Genomic DNA, 18987 nt, shown 5'->3' on the forward strand with positions numbered 1-18987 from the left:
GCGAGGGAAAGACAGTACAGCAATGGAGATGTCTCTATAACTATAACTATAGTGTCTCTATAACTCAACGGAGATGAGGCGGAGACGCGAAGAGGCGAGTACGGCGGTGTAGGTAAGGCATGGACCGTCACGTGGTCTAATCCAACCGCAATCTGACCGTGGACAGGGAATCCCAAATAAGCGATCCGGATGCGCACCTTCCCCGTTCCGTCAACGAACCGCAGGGCAATCTTCCGACGCCGCTTTAATGCACACACCTATTTCGGGCAAATCACCAGATGGCGGGACCCGCGGACGCGGCCAACCCAAGGTTCCGCGAACGACGCGCGAGGTCCCGGTAATGGCGGCTGGCTCGACCTCGAGCCGTCGCTGCTCGGCCAAGATTCTCCGAAGTCACACCTGTACCTGGCTTCGCAAGCTTTCCACAATTCCAGCGATCACCAATCGCTCAAGATTCCCTTCCCGGACTCAAAGTTCTCTCACCATGTAAGCTCGCCCAAACCAGGTGCGGAGCTTCGTCAGAACCCCTCCTTTTCCTTTTTTCTCCCGTCCTCCTTTTCTCCCTCGACTTCTTCCGGCCCACTATGCCATTTCCGGTATTATTTTATCATGAGCGCTGTTAAACCTTTTAACTATAATAACCCTTTCCCTTCAACCACAATCACCAGAATACTGAGAATCAACAACAATAATCATAACAACAACTCTTAGGGCCGAGTCCGTAACACCATAGTTGAAAAAGGTGGGGCCGGACGTATGGACATTGAGACCGGCATTATTAGTGGCCTATCTCCGAAAGGAGATGACCTAAAAAAACTAGTGTATAAATGAAAACAAAGTCAATGCATCATAAAAATTAATTTCTTGATTATTCGTTCCAAAGGGTTGTCAGCATTTAGGTAGAACCGTGAGCAATAGTCTCTAGCAATTCTCCGTGCCATAATTGCCCAAGCCAAAATTGCTCACGGTGATTGGCCCAAGCCAAAATTGCTCACGGTGATTTGTAATCTCTGTTATTTATAAATTTAGCTTCGTTACATGTTTCTCTAAAATTGCATGCAATGATAATCTAGGTTTTCTTCACTTAACAGAATTTAAATTCAGTACTGATTCAGATGGCTGAAAAAAAAAACGTTTTTTGTGATTATGTCGTAAACGCTTTTTTCGACTTGAGCAAGAATGGCACGATGGTGATGATATGAATGAATAAATGAATACATATACATATACATATAAATAAAGAAATAAATAAAGAAATAAAATGTCCCAACACACAATTAAGGCTCATCAGAGCAATATGTGTAAAGTTGTAAAAAAAAAAAAAAAATTCATAATAATACTATCATTTTAAATGAGAATAAGCATAGGTCAATTAGACATTCTTGCTCGAATTGTTCCGTTGATATTACCGAGAAGAGGAATAAGAATCATAAACAGAATACAAGGATTTAGAGGGAGGTTTCTGCAGATGCCATGGATAATCGGTAACAGATGATATCTATCCCCGGTTCCGAGACCCATCAATGCCAAGCATGCACGGAACTAGGGAGCACCTCGAGCAATCAAAGAGGGGAAACGCAATCAATTAGGGGAGGAAAGGAAAATGGGTCACCAGCAAGGTCATATAATCCATCATAACAAACGATATGAAATCCTTCCTTTTCTCCAACAGCCGTTTTCGCAGATCAATTTGGATTCAGACCACATCACTCTACCTTGGGTATGCTGCTTCTACTGACCTAACAATGGATGGAGGCCCTCAATCCTAGGCATCTCTTCACTTGAGTATTTCTCTGCAGACTACTGTAATTAGAACTGCAATCACTTCAGTTTCCATCAACTCCTTACTGCAGTGTACTTAAATCACAATAGAGTAACCTATATTAATTTATAAGCTCAACTTAAACTGCCAGCAAGTGTATGAGAGCACAACTACTTCCAACGATATCATTCTTGCCGGCGGTGTCAGATATGAGATGAGATCAGGGCCGTCTGTCTGGACATATCTCATGTTGTCGATACAGCGTAGCATCCTGCCTTTCTCTCCAAACTCTCTGTCTATGACATCCAAGGCCAACTCGACACATGGTTTACTGACTTGCTCTACTCGCGTAACCAATGTGTGGCACTCAACGGAATCCTTTCATCTCCTCCTTGTCAAGGCTGGAGTGCCCCAAGGCAGCATTCTGAGCCCAGGTATTTTCTTGATCTTCATTAATGATCTCTCTGACACTCTGGAAAACCATCTTTATCTATTTGCTAATGAATCCACCCTCTGCCGTGAAGTCCCTCAACTTTTACACAGACAGGCTGCAGCCTGTTCCCTTTCTTCAGACATTGACAAAATCATAATCTGGGCAATCACTTGGAATTATTATTATTATTTTTTTTGTACACAAGATCGAGGCTCGTGTAAGAGTAACATGAATGACAAAAACAAACAGACATATAAGACAAAATAAAGCGAGCGGGAGACAAGATGGGGAGAGAGGGGGAAGCACACAGGAACAACATTTGAGAGCAGGGACATCGGGAGATCTGTGGGAGGGAGAGGGCTTGGGGGGGAGGAGGCGGCGGAAGGGGGGTGGAGGCGTGGGAAGGGGGGTGGAGGCGTGGGAGAGGTAAAAAAAAAAAAACACATGGACACAGCTAGGACATCCAGGAAAGAAGTCGGTAATTCAGAAAAGTGGATCTGGGGTGAATTAACGGGGGTGGAAAAGATCAAGGTTTTGGATGGGGGAAGATAAGAGATGGTGGTGAACAGCTGTTTTAAAGACCTGGAGGGAGGAGTTGGATTGAAGAGAGTGAGGGAGAAAAGAGGAATGAAAGAGTGAAGGTGAGCAGAGAGTCTTGATTTTGGCAGTTTCACCAGAAGAGGGTTGCTGGCAGATCTTGTGCGACCTGTAGGAGTATTTGGGGGACATAGCACAGACAAGGCTGGGAGGGCTAGGCCAGAGAGGAGTCGGTAGAAGACAAAGATCACCAACCTGCCTGTGGTGAGTGAGTGAAAGGCCCTCAGAGTTAGCTTCATCGCGGGAGATTCCAATGATTCTGAAAGCTTTGATTTCAACAGCGTGAAGCCGAGCTAGGTGTGAGGCAGGAGCACCAGCCCAGAGGGGAGAGCATTATTCCATCGAGCTGTGGATGAAAGCCTTGTATGTGGTGAGGAGCTCAGGTGTGCCAAGGAAGGACTTCACACGACGGAGGATGCCTAGTCGGCGACTGGCATTGGAGGGCAGCTTGGAAATGTGGCTTTCCAAGGAAAGATCATGGCAGATTGTGAGACCCAAGAACTTGAGTGACAAAACTTTTTGGATAGGATTGTTGAGAAAGTAGATGGGAGGGTTGTCCAGACGGTCTTTTCGGAGAGACATACAGACTTGGCATTTAAGGCCGAAAAAAATATATTGCTGGTCTCTGGTCAGACCAAAGTTCCAGAATTGATGCGGCGATGCGGGTTTTTTTTTCTTTCTTTTTTTTGAAAAGCATGGATATATAGCTTTTTTGTGTCGTCATGCCTTGCGGTCCTCCTCATCTGCCGTGGCGCCGTCCAGAGAGAAATTAAAGACAGCCAATGGGACTTGTAGGCCTTTTTGTAAATAATGAACACAAGCTTAAGTTATTTTAAAATGCATTTATTCTGAAAATTATTAAGTTCTTCAAGCATATTATAGACTGCCATTTCGTTCTCTAGATCGCCTCGCCGTACCGTCAAACATTCCAATGCGTCGATCGCGTCAACACTGCGCATGCGCAAGTGGTCTAAAAAGCCGATGGTTTCCCACGATCTCTTCTCCCAGTCCACCAGATTATCACAGACCAGTGTGCGAAATTAACGCCAGCCCGACAGCCCGTGGCTGGTAACTTTTGTCCCGGGCTGGTATCTTTATTGAGTTGCCAGCCCGGTGGTCTGGATAGATTTTGCCCTACACTTTCCTGTGTGCCCCAACATCCTGGCAGTCATTGACCTGATATTGACACTGCCAGCCAGCTCGGCCGAATGTGAGCGATGATTCTCACAAATGAAGATCATGAAGAATGATCTCAGGAACAGGCTCAAGTCAACAACAATGTCGGATTTGCTCTGCATCCAACTAGAATCTGCGGACATCACCGACTTTGAGCCTAAGCCAGCAATCAACTTCTGGAACAGCTGTTCCAAGAGAACGAGAAGGCCCAACTTCACCCGGAGCAGAGCAGGGGCCAGCTTGTTGCCAGAGCTGGTGCGGGATCAGGTCACGGAGATAGATGCTGCTGCTGTTCCAGGTGGTGAACCTGAGGGAGCTGGTCTGCCGGAACCAATATCAGCAGCTGACAAACAGTCGGATTATGAGTCCGGCCTTGACACTGACTGCGAAGACGTGGTTCTGGATGACATTGAGGACTTACAGGCTGCCGTGGAAGATATGTAAAACTAACAAGAAATGTGATAGATCATAGACCGACTACTAGACCTCAAGTTTTTCTCAACTTTGTATTACTTTAACTCACCATCAAGTTATCAACTGTGACTGTCCTGCACATGTTGATCGATCTATGCACAAACTTTTTATAAAATTTCCTCACTTTTCTGACAATAAAACGTATTTGGTGTCATGAAAATATTATTCACTAGTGTTTTTTAATTTAATTATTCGAGAAGACCTCCAGTTGCTATTAGGTTTTTAGGGAGTTTATTCCTGAACACTCCTAAAATGCACCAATTTGAGTCCTTATTTTCATCTCAGTTCTTCGGGCTGGTAACCTTTTCTTCGGCCTGGTAACTCTCAAAAGTTACCAGCCCGAATGGCTGGTAACTATATGCCCCAATTTCACACACTGTCACAGACACTTACAACTTCATGACAAACGAGATAGGATCCAGGCCTAACTAACGAGACCACTTGCAGCTCTCTAGGCCTTCTGGTTGCTTTACACGAACCCGACAAAGAACGTCTTCGTTTCAATAAATGACAATATCCAGCCGATTGGATTAATGACGTCACTGCACACAAAACTACTCATATCTTTGGAACGGCTGGTTGGATTTGGACAAACTAAACGTAGTTTTGTAGGGGAGAACCGTGCGCGAACGTCAATACCAATGGCGACCCTCACAGACCCGTATTTCCCGAGATAGCGCGCCGGCCCAGCAACAACAGGTGCGTGCTGTTGTAGGTACCGTTGGAAATTTGAAAAAAAATAAAATTGTTGACGCGCAGGGTCAAAATCGATGCGCGCGTTGACCAGAGACCGGAAATATATTTTTCTCGGCCTAATATGGAATTTTCTTCTTTTTTTTCTTGACGGGTTTACTTTCTGAACTCAGTATATCAATCTGTTGAGTTTCTTTTACGCTTCGGTGATTTCTTTGTTAAAAGAACCATGTCACTGATTGTCTGTCCCAGCAATAAGTCAATAACAGGATTATATCACAGGTGGCGTGACAAAATGTACGGACAGGTACATTTGACAATTGGCTTCACAATCGGGTATATAAGGGTTGTTGTGTTCTGTATTAGTGGAAAACAACTGCTGCACGTCTACAAAAGCTATTGCCGCTTCCCCTGGAGATGGTCCGTCAACTCGACAATGCTGTTTGTCATTTAGTGGTGGCTTTACGAAATTCCGGCATGAAACAGCGTGCTATTGCTCGGCAGTATGGCATCACTCAAGGTCAGGTGTCAAAGATCCTGAAACGAAATGCTCAGAGGGGTGTCCCTACTCCAATACCGAGGTCAGGACGTCCCCGCAGAACCACAAGGAGGGATGATCGCCAGCTGCACCGGTTAGTCCGCAATGGCCGTACCAAGTCAGCTAATCGGCTTCGGGCTGAGTGGCAGCAACTGACAAATGTGCCTGTATCCAGAAGGCTAGTCAACCAACGACTGGTTCAAGCAGGCTATCGTTCCAGGCGTCCCCTGAGAAAGCCACATCTGACCAGACAACACCGCCAGCGTCGATTGCAGTGGGCCAGAGAGCACCGTCAATGGCAGCCAGGACACTGGAATCACGTAATCTTCAGTGACAAGTCTAGGTTTCTGGTCTATCGTCAATATGGCCACGTCCGAGTGTGCAGACAAGTGCATGAAGCCTACAACAAAGATTGTATAGTGCCAAGAGTCCATGCTGGAGGTGGTGGGGTGACCGTTTCGGCTGCTTTTCATGCAGGGGGCAAAACTGACCTGGTTGTTCTGAATGGAAACCTGAACCAGTTCAAGCACAGGGCCATTCTGAAAGAAACTGCTTCCATTTGTTCATGCAGCCTATCGAGGAAACTTTGTCTTCCAAGATGACAATGCACGGCCTCATCATGCTCGCATGATCCAACACTTTCTTGCTGACTGTGGTGTAGAGCATATGGAGTGGCCTGCCATGTCCCCAGATATGAATCCGATAGAGAACTTGTGGGCAGAATTAACGCGTCAAATCGACAACTTGCACCAGCAGCCTACCTCTGTACGTGAATTGCAGCAGGCTATTGTAACTGCATGGCAAGCGATTCCTGTCCAAACCTTGGCAAATCTCGTGAACAGCATGCCTCAATGTGTACGTGCTCTCCTGAATGCTCGTGGGGGTTACACGAAGTACTGAACTGTAATTTTACTGTCCGTAATCCCAGTCGTAATTTAACTTTTGTTTTTGTTAAAAAAAATTTTTGGCTAATGTGCAAAATAAAGAGATACTTCTGGAAAACGCACAGAGGTTTAACACAGTACTGTCCATGAATTGAGTTCCATATCAGTTTACATCACTTTCAAGGATCAATTTACTTGCTTCGAAATGTCAAATGTGGTTTTTGTTTCTTTTAAAGGTCACATCAACAAAATCTAGAATAATTTCAACATAATTCCAATGAACTTTTGGTTCTAAGTCATCTTGAAAAGTAAGTTCACCCCCACAAAAAATATTCCATATTAAATGCCAAGTCTGTGGTAAGAGTGTGAGATTTGTCAGGACTGAAAGACATGTTCCACTTGTTTGACCAGTCTGTGATTTTGTCCAGGACTACAGAGAGTGAGGAGGCTGCAGACTGCCGATCTGAGGGATGAGGTACGGAGCGGCAGAGAGTGGAGTCATCAGCAAAAAGTTAGAGAGGATTTTCCAGAGAGTCGGAGAGATCATTGATGAAGACTAGAAAAAGCACAGGGCCCAGAACACTGCCTTGGGGAACTCCAGCCTGAACAAGAAGGGGAGTTCAGAGAAACCCATTCAGGGCCACACGTTGACTACGACTAGAGAGGAAGTCCGCAAGCCATGCGTGGAGATTTCCATGGATACCATAGGAGGAGAGTTTGGTGAGCAGAGCGGGGTGCCAGACCGTATCGAAGGCACGTGATATGTCAATGGAGACAGCTCTGATTTCCTGTTTGACATTGAGGACCTCCATCCATTGTTGAGACAGCAGAAGCAGCATGTCCAGAGTAGAGTGACCTGGTCTGAATCCAAATTGATGATCAGAGATCAAGCCATTGGAGAGGAGGAAGGATTTGATATCCAAAGCAATGATGGATTCCATGACTTTGCTGATAATTGGGAGCAGGCTGATTGGTCTGTGGTTGCAAGGATCTGTTTTTGCACATTTTTTGTGTAAAGCGGTAATGTTGGCTGATTTCCAAGCTGATGGCAGATGACCTTGAGCAAAAGAGAGGGTGAAGAGAACAGAGAGAGGGTGAGATAGAGCGGCAGAGCAGGATTTTAGGACACGTGGGCTGATGCCGTCTGGTCCAGTTGCAGAATCTGAATCGAGCTTTGACAGAAACTTCTCCACCCTGTCAGGAGAGAAGGACACAGAGTCCAGCAGCAGCTGGGTACAACTGGGTACGGTGGATGCAGAGAGAGACGGGTTTGGGACACAAGATTTAGAGGCAAACACAGAGTTGAGGCATTCAGCTTTTTCACGTGTGGAGTCAGCTGTGTTGCCGTTTTGAGGGAGGGGATGGAGGGGGAACAAACACCAGAAACAGATTTGACAAGATGCCACCAGGATTTGGAAGAGGGAGAAAGGTTTGAGAGTTCACTCTTGAGGAAAAAAAAAAAAAAAAAACCCCACCTTTAGAGGCCATTGTTCCCCGCAAAGCGGGGGTTGGCCTTTCTCGGGCACCGTGGTTGTTGTTGTTTTTGTTGGTCCCCTTTTTGAAGCAATGTTTTACGGCCGGATGCCCTTTCTGCAGCCAACCCTTTTTGTCGCCTTTTACGACAAACAGGGAATTACCAGTGAACTGGTACTCAATTTGCCGACCTCGGAAGGATGACAGGTTGAGTCAACCCCCCTGGCGTTAATTCAGCGATCGACCGGGATTCGAACCCAGGATCCTAGGATCCTAAGCTGGCACCCTAGCCGCGAGCCCAACACCAGGCTCTTGAGAGAAGAGAGATATTATTTCCTGGCTCTCCTGAGGGCAGACACACACTTGTTCTGGGCTTTTTGAAAGGAAATGAGATTGCCTTCCGTTGGATTTGCCTTCCAGGAGGTGAAGGCAAGTTGTTTCAGGGCAACTGCCTCACCACAAGATTCCGTGTACCATGGACAACTGAAGTACGGTGGGTACAGCGAGAGACATGTACCATGGAAGGATATGACAACTGAAGACGAGATGGGATAAAATCTGTGCATGAGAGAGCAGTTTACTTTGGAAGAATTCCCAGGATGAGTTGATGTCAGAGGCGGTACAGATGGGAGACCAGTCCAGATGATTTACGGCTGCTTGAAGACCGTGCCAGTTGGCCTGAGTGAAATGCCAGACTCGTCGACGCTGAGGAGGCTCTGAGAATGGCCAGAGAGATGTCCACTTTAGCAAGGAAATGATCAGAAGAACCGATTGGAGCAGAAGAAGAGCAGCAGACATTTGCAGGGAAGTTTGTCATAACCAAGTCGAGAAGAGAAGATGCTCCGTTGACTGAGATCTGGGTTGGGCAATTGACAGATTGTGTCAGTGCCAGTGAGTCGCAGAAGTCCTTTGCTGAGGTGCCATGGCTGGTGAGATGGGTACCCACATCCAGCCACCTGGAGTGAGAGGTACCCACATCCAGTCAGCTGGCATGATGACAGTTGAAATCACCACATATGGAAGAGAGAGTTGGGATGAGTAGATAGAAGTTGGTCCATATTATCAGACAGCGAGATGTAGATGGAGTCATCACTGTTTGGTGGACGGTACAACACACATATGAACAAAAGGTGGGAGCGAAGGGGAAGCCATAGCCAGAGGTACTCCTGGGGGTCTATCTATCTATATATCTATGTATCTATCTCTCTCTAACGACCGTATGGCAAACGTTCCCTTCTACTTTTTAAACAATCGTCTTGAGGAAGTTCAGTCACTCAAAGTCCTGGATCTCTCTATCAGCCATGATCATTCTTGGGCAAACCACATTTCAAAGTTGGCCTCCAAAGCCAGTCACAGACTGAGCATCCTCCATCGTAGAAAGTCCTTAGTTGGCACATATGAACTCCTATCCACCCGCAAGGCATTCATCCACAGCTTGATGGAGTACTGTGCTCCACTGCCTCACATTGATGCCATGGAAACCAAGGCCTTCAAAATCATTGGAATCTCCCTTGCTGAGGCTATTGGCCTATTGATATTGCAGACAGGTCGATGGTCTCTGTCTTATACAGTCTCCTCTCTGGTCTTGCACCTTCTTCTCTTTCTGTACTTTGTCCACCCCTTCCCCACCCCCAGGTTTCTGTTGGGCGCACACGTCGTGTTCTGTATTATTAGAACCATGATATGAAAGAAAAACCTGTAAAGTTAATTTATAGGTGCTCGTTTTGACCCTGTACAATTCTCAATACTTGCTCTGAAAGATGCATATGGAAGACTCTTTTTCATGGAAAACGACCCAAACAAGGCATAAAGCCACAATAGGTATGGGGCTAAGGGAAGATTAGAAAAATATGAAGATAAAGCAAAAAAAAAAAAAAAAAACGAGATGAAAATCCAAACCACCGCTCCAAAATAAACACGTGTAATCGAATCCTGTGTTATAGTTTACAAAATCAGCAAATTTAAAGTCACTTCATTGGATTTGGAATGCAGAACAGGCACACAAGCATCGTTCCGAAAATGCCTTTTTTGCCAAACATGCCCTGCAAAAGAATTAACTCACGAATGGAAATGGCGCCACCTTGAGGCTGGGTACAACCAATGGGAAAGGGAAATTTCACCCATATCCTTCAGCAATTCATCACAACCTCCAAACCTAACGAGGAGAGCAATGGATTGATGCTCTAGGAAACTATGAATAGTCACCTGAGTGATTTGCAGGCAGGGTGTTGCATCAATGAGTATGTCACCATTTGTACCTCTCCCCCCCCCCCCCCCCCCCTCCCATGCCTCCTGCCCCCAAGCCCTCTCCCTCCCACACTTCTCCCTGCTCTCAAATGTTGTGGTTGTGTGCTTCCCCTTCTCTCCCCATCTTGTCTTCCGCTCCCTCTTTTTGTATATTTTGTTTGTCTGGTTGATTTGTTTGTGAAATAAATGTTAGCTCTTTCACGAGCTTCGATTCAGTATACAAAAAAAAAAAAAAGGGCGTTAAGCCGGGTGTCCCATCTGTAAGCATTAGCTGGTGGCTGTTAAATGGTGTCCTTCATGAAGAGCAAGTTTTCACCGGGCACCCGAAAGAAATGACTAATTCCTGTCACCTTCAAACAAACGTTGGGCTAGGATAGCCTATTCCTGAAAGACTTTGTGCAAAATGTTCCCAGCTGGCCCCAAAATAATGTGGGAATATTTGGCCCAGTTTTAGACTGAAAGTGTTTGTAAAGACCAAGTTTATGGTTAGCAGTGACGAAAAACCAGATTTGGGGGCAAACTCAATTCAGTACTTGGTTTGTGAAAGGTGGTGCCGCAATAAATGAAGTGGATTGAAAGGTCGTTTGAATCAAGTGCCCGTAGGTTTAAACACAAGGAATGTCTAAAAGGAACTAAAATGATCAATTACAACATAATGAAGGAAGATAGGGATTCAGAATGGAAAAATCAAATGGTGAATAAATTTTGTAATTTAGGAGACTTGTCGGATGTCAGTGGAAGAGCAGAAACAGCTGTAAGGACAGGGATAACAAGCGTTACCCCCCGTCGGTGAAGTGATGCGAGTTGACAAAGTGGAAGACGCAAGGCAGCCATCTAGGATTTTGACGTGGCGACCCAATTTTCAATAGCGTTCTCCCTTATGCGTCAATACACCCACACACCACATTAGAAGTTAGTAGTTCGTTTATTTTTCAAGATATTTCGCTCACAATGTTCAGACATATATATGGTGGCGGCCATCTTGGATTTTGACGTGGCGACCCAATTTTCAATAGCGTTCTTCCTTATGCCTAGATACACCCACACACCAGATTAAAAGTTGGTACTTCGCTTATTTTTCAAGATATTCCGCTCACAAGGTTCAGACATACATGGCGTCAGACATACATGGCGGCGGCCATCGTGGATTTTGATGTGGGTTGCACCCATACACCAAATTTGAATGCGGTCCTTCGCTTACGCACGCACGTACGTACGCACGCACGTACGTACGCACGCACGGACGGACGGACGAACACATGGAAAGAGGGGAAAACCATAGTCCCCCTTTCGCTCCGCGGTGCGACGGGGGACAAAAATAGCTTGGAATAAATGGAAAGAGTTGGTAGGTATCCTAACAAACAGGTATATGTCGAGAGCAGTAATGGCATGAATGTATTTAGCCTGAGTAAGGGCAGCCATCCTGTATGGCAGGGAAACTTGGGCTGTGAAGATGGAAGACGAAAGAAGAATTGAAAGAACAGACACGAGGCTGGATGTGTGATATTTTACTGGAAGTTCAACGGTGGAGTGAAGACTTTAGAAATATGCTTTAAAATATTCGGTACAGAGATCAAATTGAGAAAAAGGTTATAATTATTTGGTCATGTAGTCAGGAGGACAAAATATTAACCCATAAAGAGACAAGAAGGGCACTCGGTGGAGAGCATACCTCCGCCAGACTGAATAGTTTACGTTTTGTATCCGACTGATAGGCCGGATCTGCATCCGAACCTTAACCAAAATCGAATCAGCTTGATTTGGTCACCTACCCCACTCACCCACCAAGTTTTGTCATAACCAATCCACAACCTTTTTGAGGAATCGTGCTATATAGTTTCTGGCCATACCTCTTAATGTTGAAGAATCACTTGAAAAATTAAAATAATTCTCATATCCGGATACAAATCCAGATCTTCCCTAAAATCTAATTAATTAGTCCTTGTCACACACCCAACCAGTCCACCAAATTTCGACCAAATGCGTACACATTTCGTTGTCCATAACTATTGGAGATATCTACAGACAGACAAACAGGGCTGAAAACATAACCTCCGTTCACCTACGGTGGCGAAGGCAAATGTTTTTTGAGGCAAATGGAAAAAGAACAAGAGGCAGGCCAAATAAAAAATGGTAGGAATGTGTGAACAATGACACAGAAAGATTAGTTCTGAAGGAAGAAGATGCATATTAAAGAACCAAATGGTGAATTGCTATCACTACACGACCCCACAAAGATAGGGGAAAAGGCATTAAACAAACATGATTATGACAACAGTAGTTAATAATATTCTGGAAATTTGATAATTTTCAATCAAACATTAAAAGGATGTCAAACCTTACCTAGCAGTTGCAGTCTGGCCTGGCCTGGGCCGTCACTCCACGAGGCTGCCGCAACTGGCGGAGTGTCGAGTCACCATATTGAATACCGGAGCCCATTCTTTCAGGGTCCAACTCTCCTGCGTAGAATATAGTGAAGTGAATATAGTGAAGAAAGGGTGGGAGAGATCAGGTATTCGTTTTTACTCCAATCGTTCAGGAGCGGTAACTTTGCAAGGTGATGCGTTGCTTATCACAACCAGGTTAGATGCTGCCCCGGCCTCCTGGTTTCTCTGCACAAAGCTCCCCTCTACCGTCGATAGAAACATTTAAAATAGAAAAGGACAAATACATGGATCGACTTTTAATAGTTGAAAACGTACAATTACATGTACACACACGATTGGGATTCGTGGAGGTTGAGGAAAACAACAGAGGCAATGTCGTACATCGGGATCCAAAATACAACGACGTATAAAAGCCATCCATGCACATGTTCACAGGCTGGACAATCAAATATGCAGAACAGCAACATGCGTGTTGAAAATGCAGCGATCTCAAAATTGGCGTCTATTACAGTCCATCATCTGCCAAAACGAGCTTAGACCAACAGCGAAGGATTGTGCACATGCAGCCCAAAGCCAAAGGGAAATGGAACCGTTTTTAAATCCCCATGACCTTCACCTGCTCAAAATAGACTTGAAACGTGCGTTTACGTTTCTGCAGAATTTACGTGATTTTAGTGAATCAGCTTCTTCATCTGTTTCTTATGTTGGAGCAATTTATGGTTATTTAAGGCACCAGAAACACTCTCTCCCTTTGGGAGCAGCTTTGGAGGAGGGGGGAGGGGTAGCAGAAGGAGGTGGGGGAATTGAGGGAAATATATTTTGTGCTGCAGCTAATAATCCCCCCACTCTGCAGCAGGGTTCGGTGAACCACTTGCACTGTGGCACATGTAGAGGCGAAAAACACAGGTCATCCCCCCCCCCCCCCCCCCCCACCACCCTCGCAGGGGGAGAGGATTTTTATATGTGACCCCATGACATGACCAATTGCTGTACATATGTATCTCGCTGTACTCGCTGTACATATGTATCTCGCTGTACATATGTATTGCTGTCTCTGCAGTCTGCAGTCATATGTATTGCTGTCATCTCGCTGTACATATCTCGCTGTACATATGTATTGTACAGCCAATACATATGCAAAATTTGATGGAGATCAGCTTAGCCCTGTTTTTTTCCATGATTTTCAGAAACACAACCCTTATTTAATATAGTAGGATTTATCGAAGGATAGAAATATTGTTTGAACATATCAAAATTGCATATTTAAGAAAATGGAAACTTCAGCATCAATCGGTTATCACATCACAGCTGCAAAGCTCCATGTCTAAATGAGCAAGGATCATAGGACTCAAAAATACAGTACAAAACATTAATTCAAGGGCCCACAATGTCATGCACATCCTTTGACATAATATATACCATTTGGTCAGTGGTATCCTGATGACACCACCAACAGTTCATCCTCTCACGGCATGTTTGATGGGCAGTTACTTCACCTTATATTTCCATTCAACCCTCCAGCAACATCATGCTGGTGATTTACAATAACGGCCCATTTTGTAGCAGGCATCGAAACAGTGTCGTTTTTGTAGTCGAAATGATTAAGCTTCATTGGTTTTAGTTTTGCAATACTCACTTCTGGCAGAATGAAGAACATCTGTGTTACAAATGATTTGTATAAACACCTTTCTGGAGATATCACGATTTCACCATCTTGTCACACTTCATCTGGTGATTCCTCTACATACAGTGCCTTCAGAAAGTATTCACACCCCTTGACTTTTTTCACATTTTGATGTTACAGCCTGAATTAATAAAAATGGATTAAATTGAGATTTTTTTTTTGTCACTGATCCAGACATAACACCTCATAATATTAAAGTGGAACTTTTTTTTAGAATTATTTACAAAATAATTCTAAATTAAATACAGAAATATCTAATTACTCCTGCTAGGGAGTAATGCATTCGAGTGTGTGTGTGTGTGTGTGTGTGTGTGTGTGTGTGTGTGTGTGTGTGTGTGTGTGTGTGTGTGTGTGTGTGTGTGTGTGTGTGTGTGTGTGTGTGTGTGTGTGTGTGTGTGTGTGTGTGTGTGTGTGTGTGTGTGTGTGTGTGTGTGTGTGTGTGTGTGTGTGTGTGTGTGTGTGTGTGTGTGTGTGAACAAGATATCTGGAAAAGTTCTGAACGGATTTGGATGAAAGTTGGTGGGATGATTGCCCTTGGGATAAGGAAGAATTGATTAGTTTTTGGTGAAGCTCAGGATATTATTCCGGATCCAGGAATTTTTTACCATTGGAAGATAGGGCTCAGCAGCGGCCACCCATGGCGGGAGTATGCGCTCTACTGAGTGGCGTTCTAGTTTACATAAGTATTCAACCGCCTGAATCAATACTTCATAGAAACGCCTTTTGGCAGCAATTACAGCTTCAAATCTTCTTGGATATGTCTGTAGATCAGCCTTGCACATCTGGATTTGGGGAGTTTCTACCATTCTTCCTTGCAGATTTGCTCAAGCTCTGCCAAGTTGGATGGGGATCATCAGTGAACAGCAATCTTCACGTCTTTCCACAGATTCTCAAAGGGATTCAAGTCTGGGCCACTCAAGGACTTCCACGTTCTTATTCTGAAGGCATTTCAGTGTTGCTTTGGCTGTATGCTTGGGGTCATTGTCCTGTTGGAATGAAAGTCTTCACCACAATCCAAGGTCTTTTGCACTCTGAAGCAGATTCTCCTCAAGAATTTGCCTGTATTTGGCACAATTAATTGTTCCCTCTATCCTTACAAGTCTCCGAGTCCCTGCCGCTGAAAAGCATCCCCATAGCATGACACTGCCACAACCATGCTTTATGGTAGGGATGGTGTTAGATGAGTGATGAGCTGTGCTCGGTTTGCACCAGATGTAGCACTTTGCTATCAGGCCAAATAGTTCACTTTCTGTCTCATCACTTCATCAGACAACATAATTGTGTGCCTCATGCTCTCAATCTTTCACGTGCCTTTTTGCAAACTCAAGGTGTGCCGTCATGTGACTTTTTCTCATGAGTGACTTCCATCTGGCCACTCTCCCATAAAGTCTAGATTTGTGAAGTGCTGCAGAGACTGTTGTCCTTCCAGCAGGTTCTGCCATCTCAGCCAAGGAACTCCGTAGTTCTGTCAAAGTTGTCATTGGGTTGTTTCAGCTTCTGGGGGTGGACTAAGGTCCTTCTTGACCGGTTGCTCAGTTTGCTCGGATGGCCAGCTCTAGAAAGAGTCTGTGTTGTTCCATATTCTTTCCATTTCCTAAGAATGGAGCTCACTGTGCTCTTGGGAACTTTAAACACTCTAGAAATTGTTTTATACACTTCCCCAGATCTATGCCTCCTCACAATTCTATCTCGGAGTTCTATGAACAGTTCCTTGGACTTCATGGTAGAGTTTCTGCTCCGACATGCAATGATAACTGAGACCTTATAAAGAAAGGTGTGTTTCTTTCTAAATTATGTCCAATCAATTGAATTGGCTACAGGTGGACTTCAATCAAGTTGTATAGACATCTCAAGGATGATCAAAGGATGCACCTAAGCTCAATTTTGAGTGTCATAGCAAAGGAGTTGAATACTTATTGACTGAAGACATTTCAGCTTTTCATTTTAAATTATTCTGTAAAAAGTTCTTAAACAAATTCCACTTCGACATTGTGGGTTATTATGTGTAGATCAGTGACAAAAAAAAATCTCAATTTATCCATTTTAAATTCAGGATGTAACACAACAAAATGTAAAAAAAAGTCAAGGGGTGGTAATACTTTTTGAAAGCAATGCATCACCGTTTTGAAAGCACCCCCACTACACCTTGTTTGGCCAGTGTGTAATTCCTGAGGTTACATTACACTTTGTCGTGGATTTGTTTTACTTTAGGAGGTGGAGGTTCAATATGGGCAGCGGTCACGGCCACAATGTGAAGATTATTGGAGCTGTAGCATCTTCAATATCATCATGCTCACTATCCAACATCACTGATGGTAACTGTCTCAGAAACGTTTTGTGAACATTTAAAAACGATAGAGCACGGACAAACCACCATAGGTTGGCAACCATTGTGCACACTTGATAGGCCAAATGACCCCCTCCTGCATTAAAAATTATTGTAAGGCATCTTGTTTAAAGATCAAATGGTGTCCTTGCGAAGCGTAGTGAGCTATCACCGGCACCCTGTCAAAATTCGAAATACCTGCCCTAACCAACGGAGGGCGTAGCATCAACGACACAGCCAATCCATCGGCCAATGATGCTACATCCAAAAGGAGGAGGAGAAGGAGAAGGAATCTCTTATACCAGACTCAGTGGTGTAATGGTTAGAGCATCTGCTCCAAAACTGAGGTGGGAGGTTCGAACCCCGGCCAAGTCATTCCAAAGACTTTTTAAAATATTATGTGCTGCTTCCTTGCTGGATACTCAGCATTTATTCACCGACCGTCCATAGTCGGCCTTGGGACCCACGCTATAGCAGGAAGGATAAAAGACATTTTGCTTACCAGAGTCGATCTTGTTGAGGATTGTCCGAGCGCACTTCAGGAAGGCCTCTTCCACGTTCTCTCCGGTAAGGGCACTCGTTTCCAAGAACATCATCTCTGGTAACAAAGAAGTCGCAGGCTCAACCAAAGATAGCACTAAACCACAACCTGGAATAATTGCATCAATCATGTTAGTTTACCTACACAAGGTGAGTTGCCTACATTTAAGGTTAGGCCAACATAATCAACATGTACACTACCGGTCAAAAGTTTTAGAACACCTCTATTTTTCCAGTTTTTATTGAAATTTAAGCTTTTCAAGTCCAGTGAATAACCTGAAATGGTACAAAGGTAAGCAGTAAACTGCTGGAGGTTAACAAAAAGTTTAGGTTGGCAAAAACGGGAAAAATAATGTAAATTGCACAGTTATATTGTAAAAAAAAAAGGCCTTCTTCAGGGAACAAGTAATGGGTTAACAACTTACAGCTGTTCTGCAACAATGTAAGTAAATTAAGCATAGAAAGTTGATGCAAGCAATTCCTACAGGTGTCCCAACCTCTGCTGATTACTTGATTACAAACCCCCTGTCTGTATAAAAGCAACATTGGAACAGACTGTTATTACACCCTCTGAAGCATTATTTGGACAATATTGCACTGCAGGAAGTAGTATATTGCTATCATAATGGCGAGAAAAGGGTAATTAACAAAGGAAGACAGACAGACCATTATAACCCTTAAAAGTGTAGGTCTTTCCTTTGGAGAAATTGCAAAGAAAGCCAAGGTGTGAGTGCAGTTTCCTACACCATCAAAAGGTACTTGGAAATTGGAGGAAACTCTGACAGGAAGAGGTCTGGCAGACCCAAAGCCACAACAGAATCAGAAGACAAGTTTCTGAGGGTCAACAGCTTGCGTGATAGGCAGCTCACAGGACAACAGCTTCAAGCACAGCTTAACACTGGTCGAAGTAAGCAAATCTCAGTTTCAACTGTGAAGAGAAGACTTCGAGCTGCAGGTTTGACAGGTCGAGTGGCAGTAAGAAAGCCATTGCTAAGATGGCAAAATAAGAAAAAGAGGCTTGCCTGGGCCATGAAGCACCACCAGTGGACTATTGAAGACTGGAAGAAGAAGAAGATGGACCAATGAATCAAAATTTGAAATATTTGGTTCATCACGCAGGGTTTTTGTATGCCGTCGATTAGGCGAAAGGATGGTTCCTCAGTGTGTTTCACCAACTGTCAAACATGGAGGAGGAAGCGTGATGGTCTGGGGCTCTTTTGCTGGATCCAGAGTCGGCGACTTGCACATAGTGACTGGCACCCTGAACCAAAAGGGCGACCACAGCATTTTGCAGCGCCATGCAATACCCTCTGGTATACGCCTAGTTGGTCAGGGGTTCATCCTACAGCAAGATAATGACCCTAAACACACCTCCAGGCTATGTCAAAACTACCTTCGAGGAAAAGAACAAGACGGTAGGCTTCAAATCATGGAATGGCCAGCAGTCTCCAGACTTAAACCCCATCGAGCTGGTTTGGGATGAACTGGACAGAAGGGTGAAAGCAAAGCAACCGACGAGTGCAACAAATTTGTGGGAACTTCTGCAACAGTGTTGGGAAGAACTTCCCGAGCAATATTTGATTTCCATTGTGGAAAGAATGCCACGAGTGTGTTCGGCGGTTATATCTGCACAAGGTGGCTACTTTTCCGAGTCAAAAAATTAAAGAACATTTTTTAAACAAAATGATTCTATGATTTCTTTTTTTATCTCCAATTGTTTATTTGTTCTATGCTTAATTTCAGAGTACATTGAGACATTAAACTGCGTAAATT

At 44.4% G+C, this 18987-nt stretch overlaps 2 protein-coding genes across 2 annotated transcripts in view; both read right to left on the minus strand.

Moving 5' to 3' along the window:
- TRPT1 (tRNA phosphotransferase 1) overlaps positions 1 to 18987 on the minus strand; it is a 458396-nt gene that overhangs the window by 41329 nt on the left and 398080 nt on the right. The window lies entirely within an intron of this gene.
- The window catches only part of LOC137426945 (ras-related protein Rab-4B), a 50710-nt gene that overhangs the window by 23287 nt on the left and 8436 nt on the right, over positions 1 to 18987 (minus strand). Inside the window, exons 6-7 of the mRNA XM_068115996.2 lie at positions 17177 to 17272; positions 12621 to 12736 (exon numbers count right to left, since the gene is read on the minus strand). Coding sequence (XP_067972097.2) covers positions 12621 to 12736; positions 17177 to 17272 — 212 coding nt within the window. The remainder of the gene's footprint in view (positions 1 to 12620; positions 12737 to 17176; positions 17273 to 18987) is intronic.

Source organism: Myxine glutinosa, chromosome 5 (genome assembly GCF_964187855.1).
Source record: "Myxine glutinosa chromosome 5, kmMyxGlut1.1, whole genome shotgun sequence".
NCBI lineage: Eukaryota > Metazoa > Chordata > Myxini > Myxiniformes > Myxinidae > Myxine > Myxine glutinosa.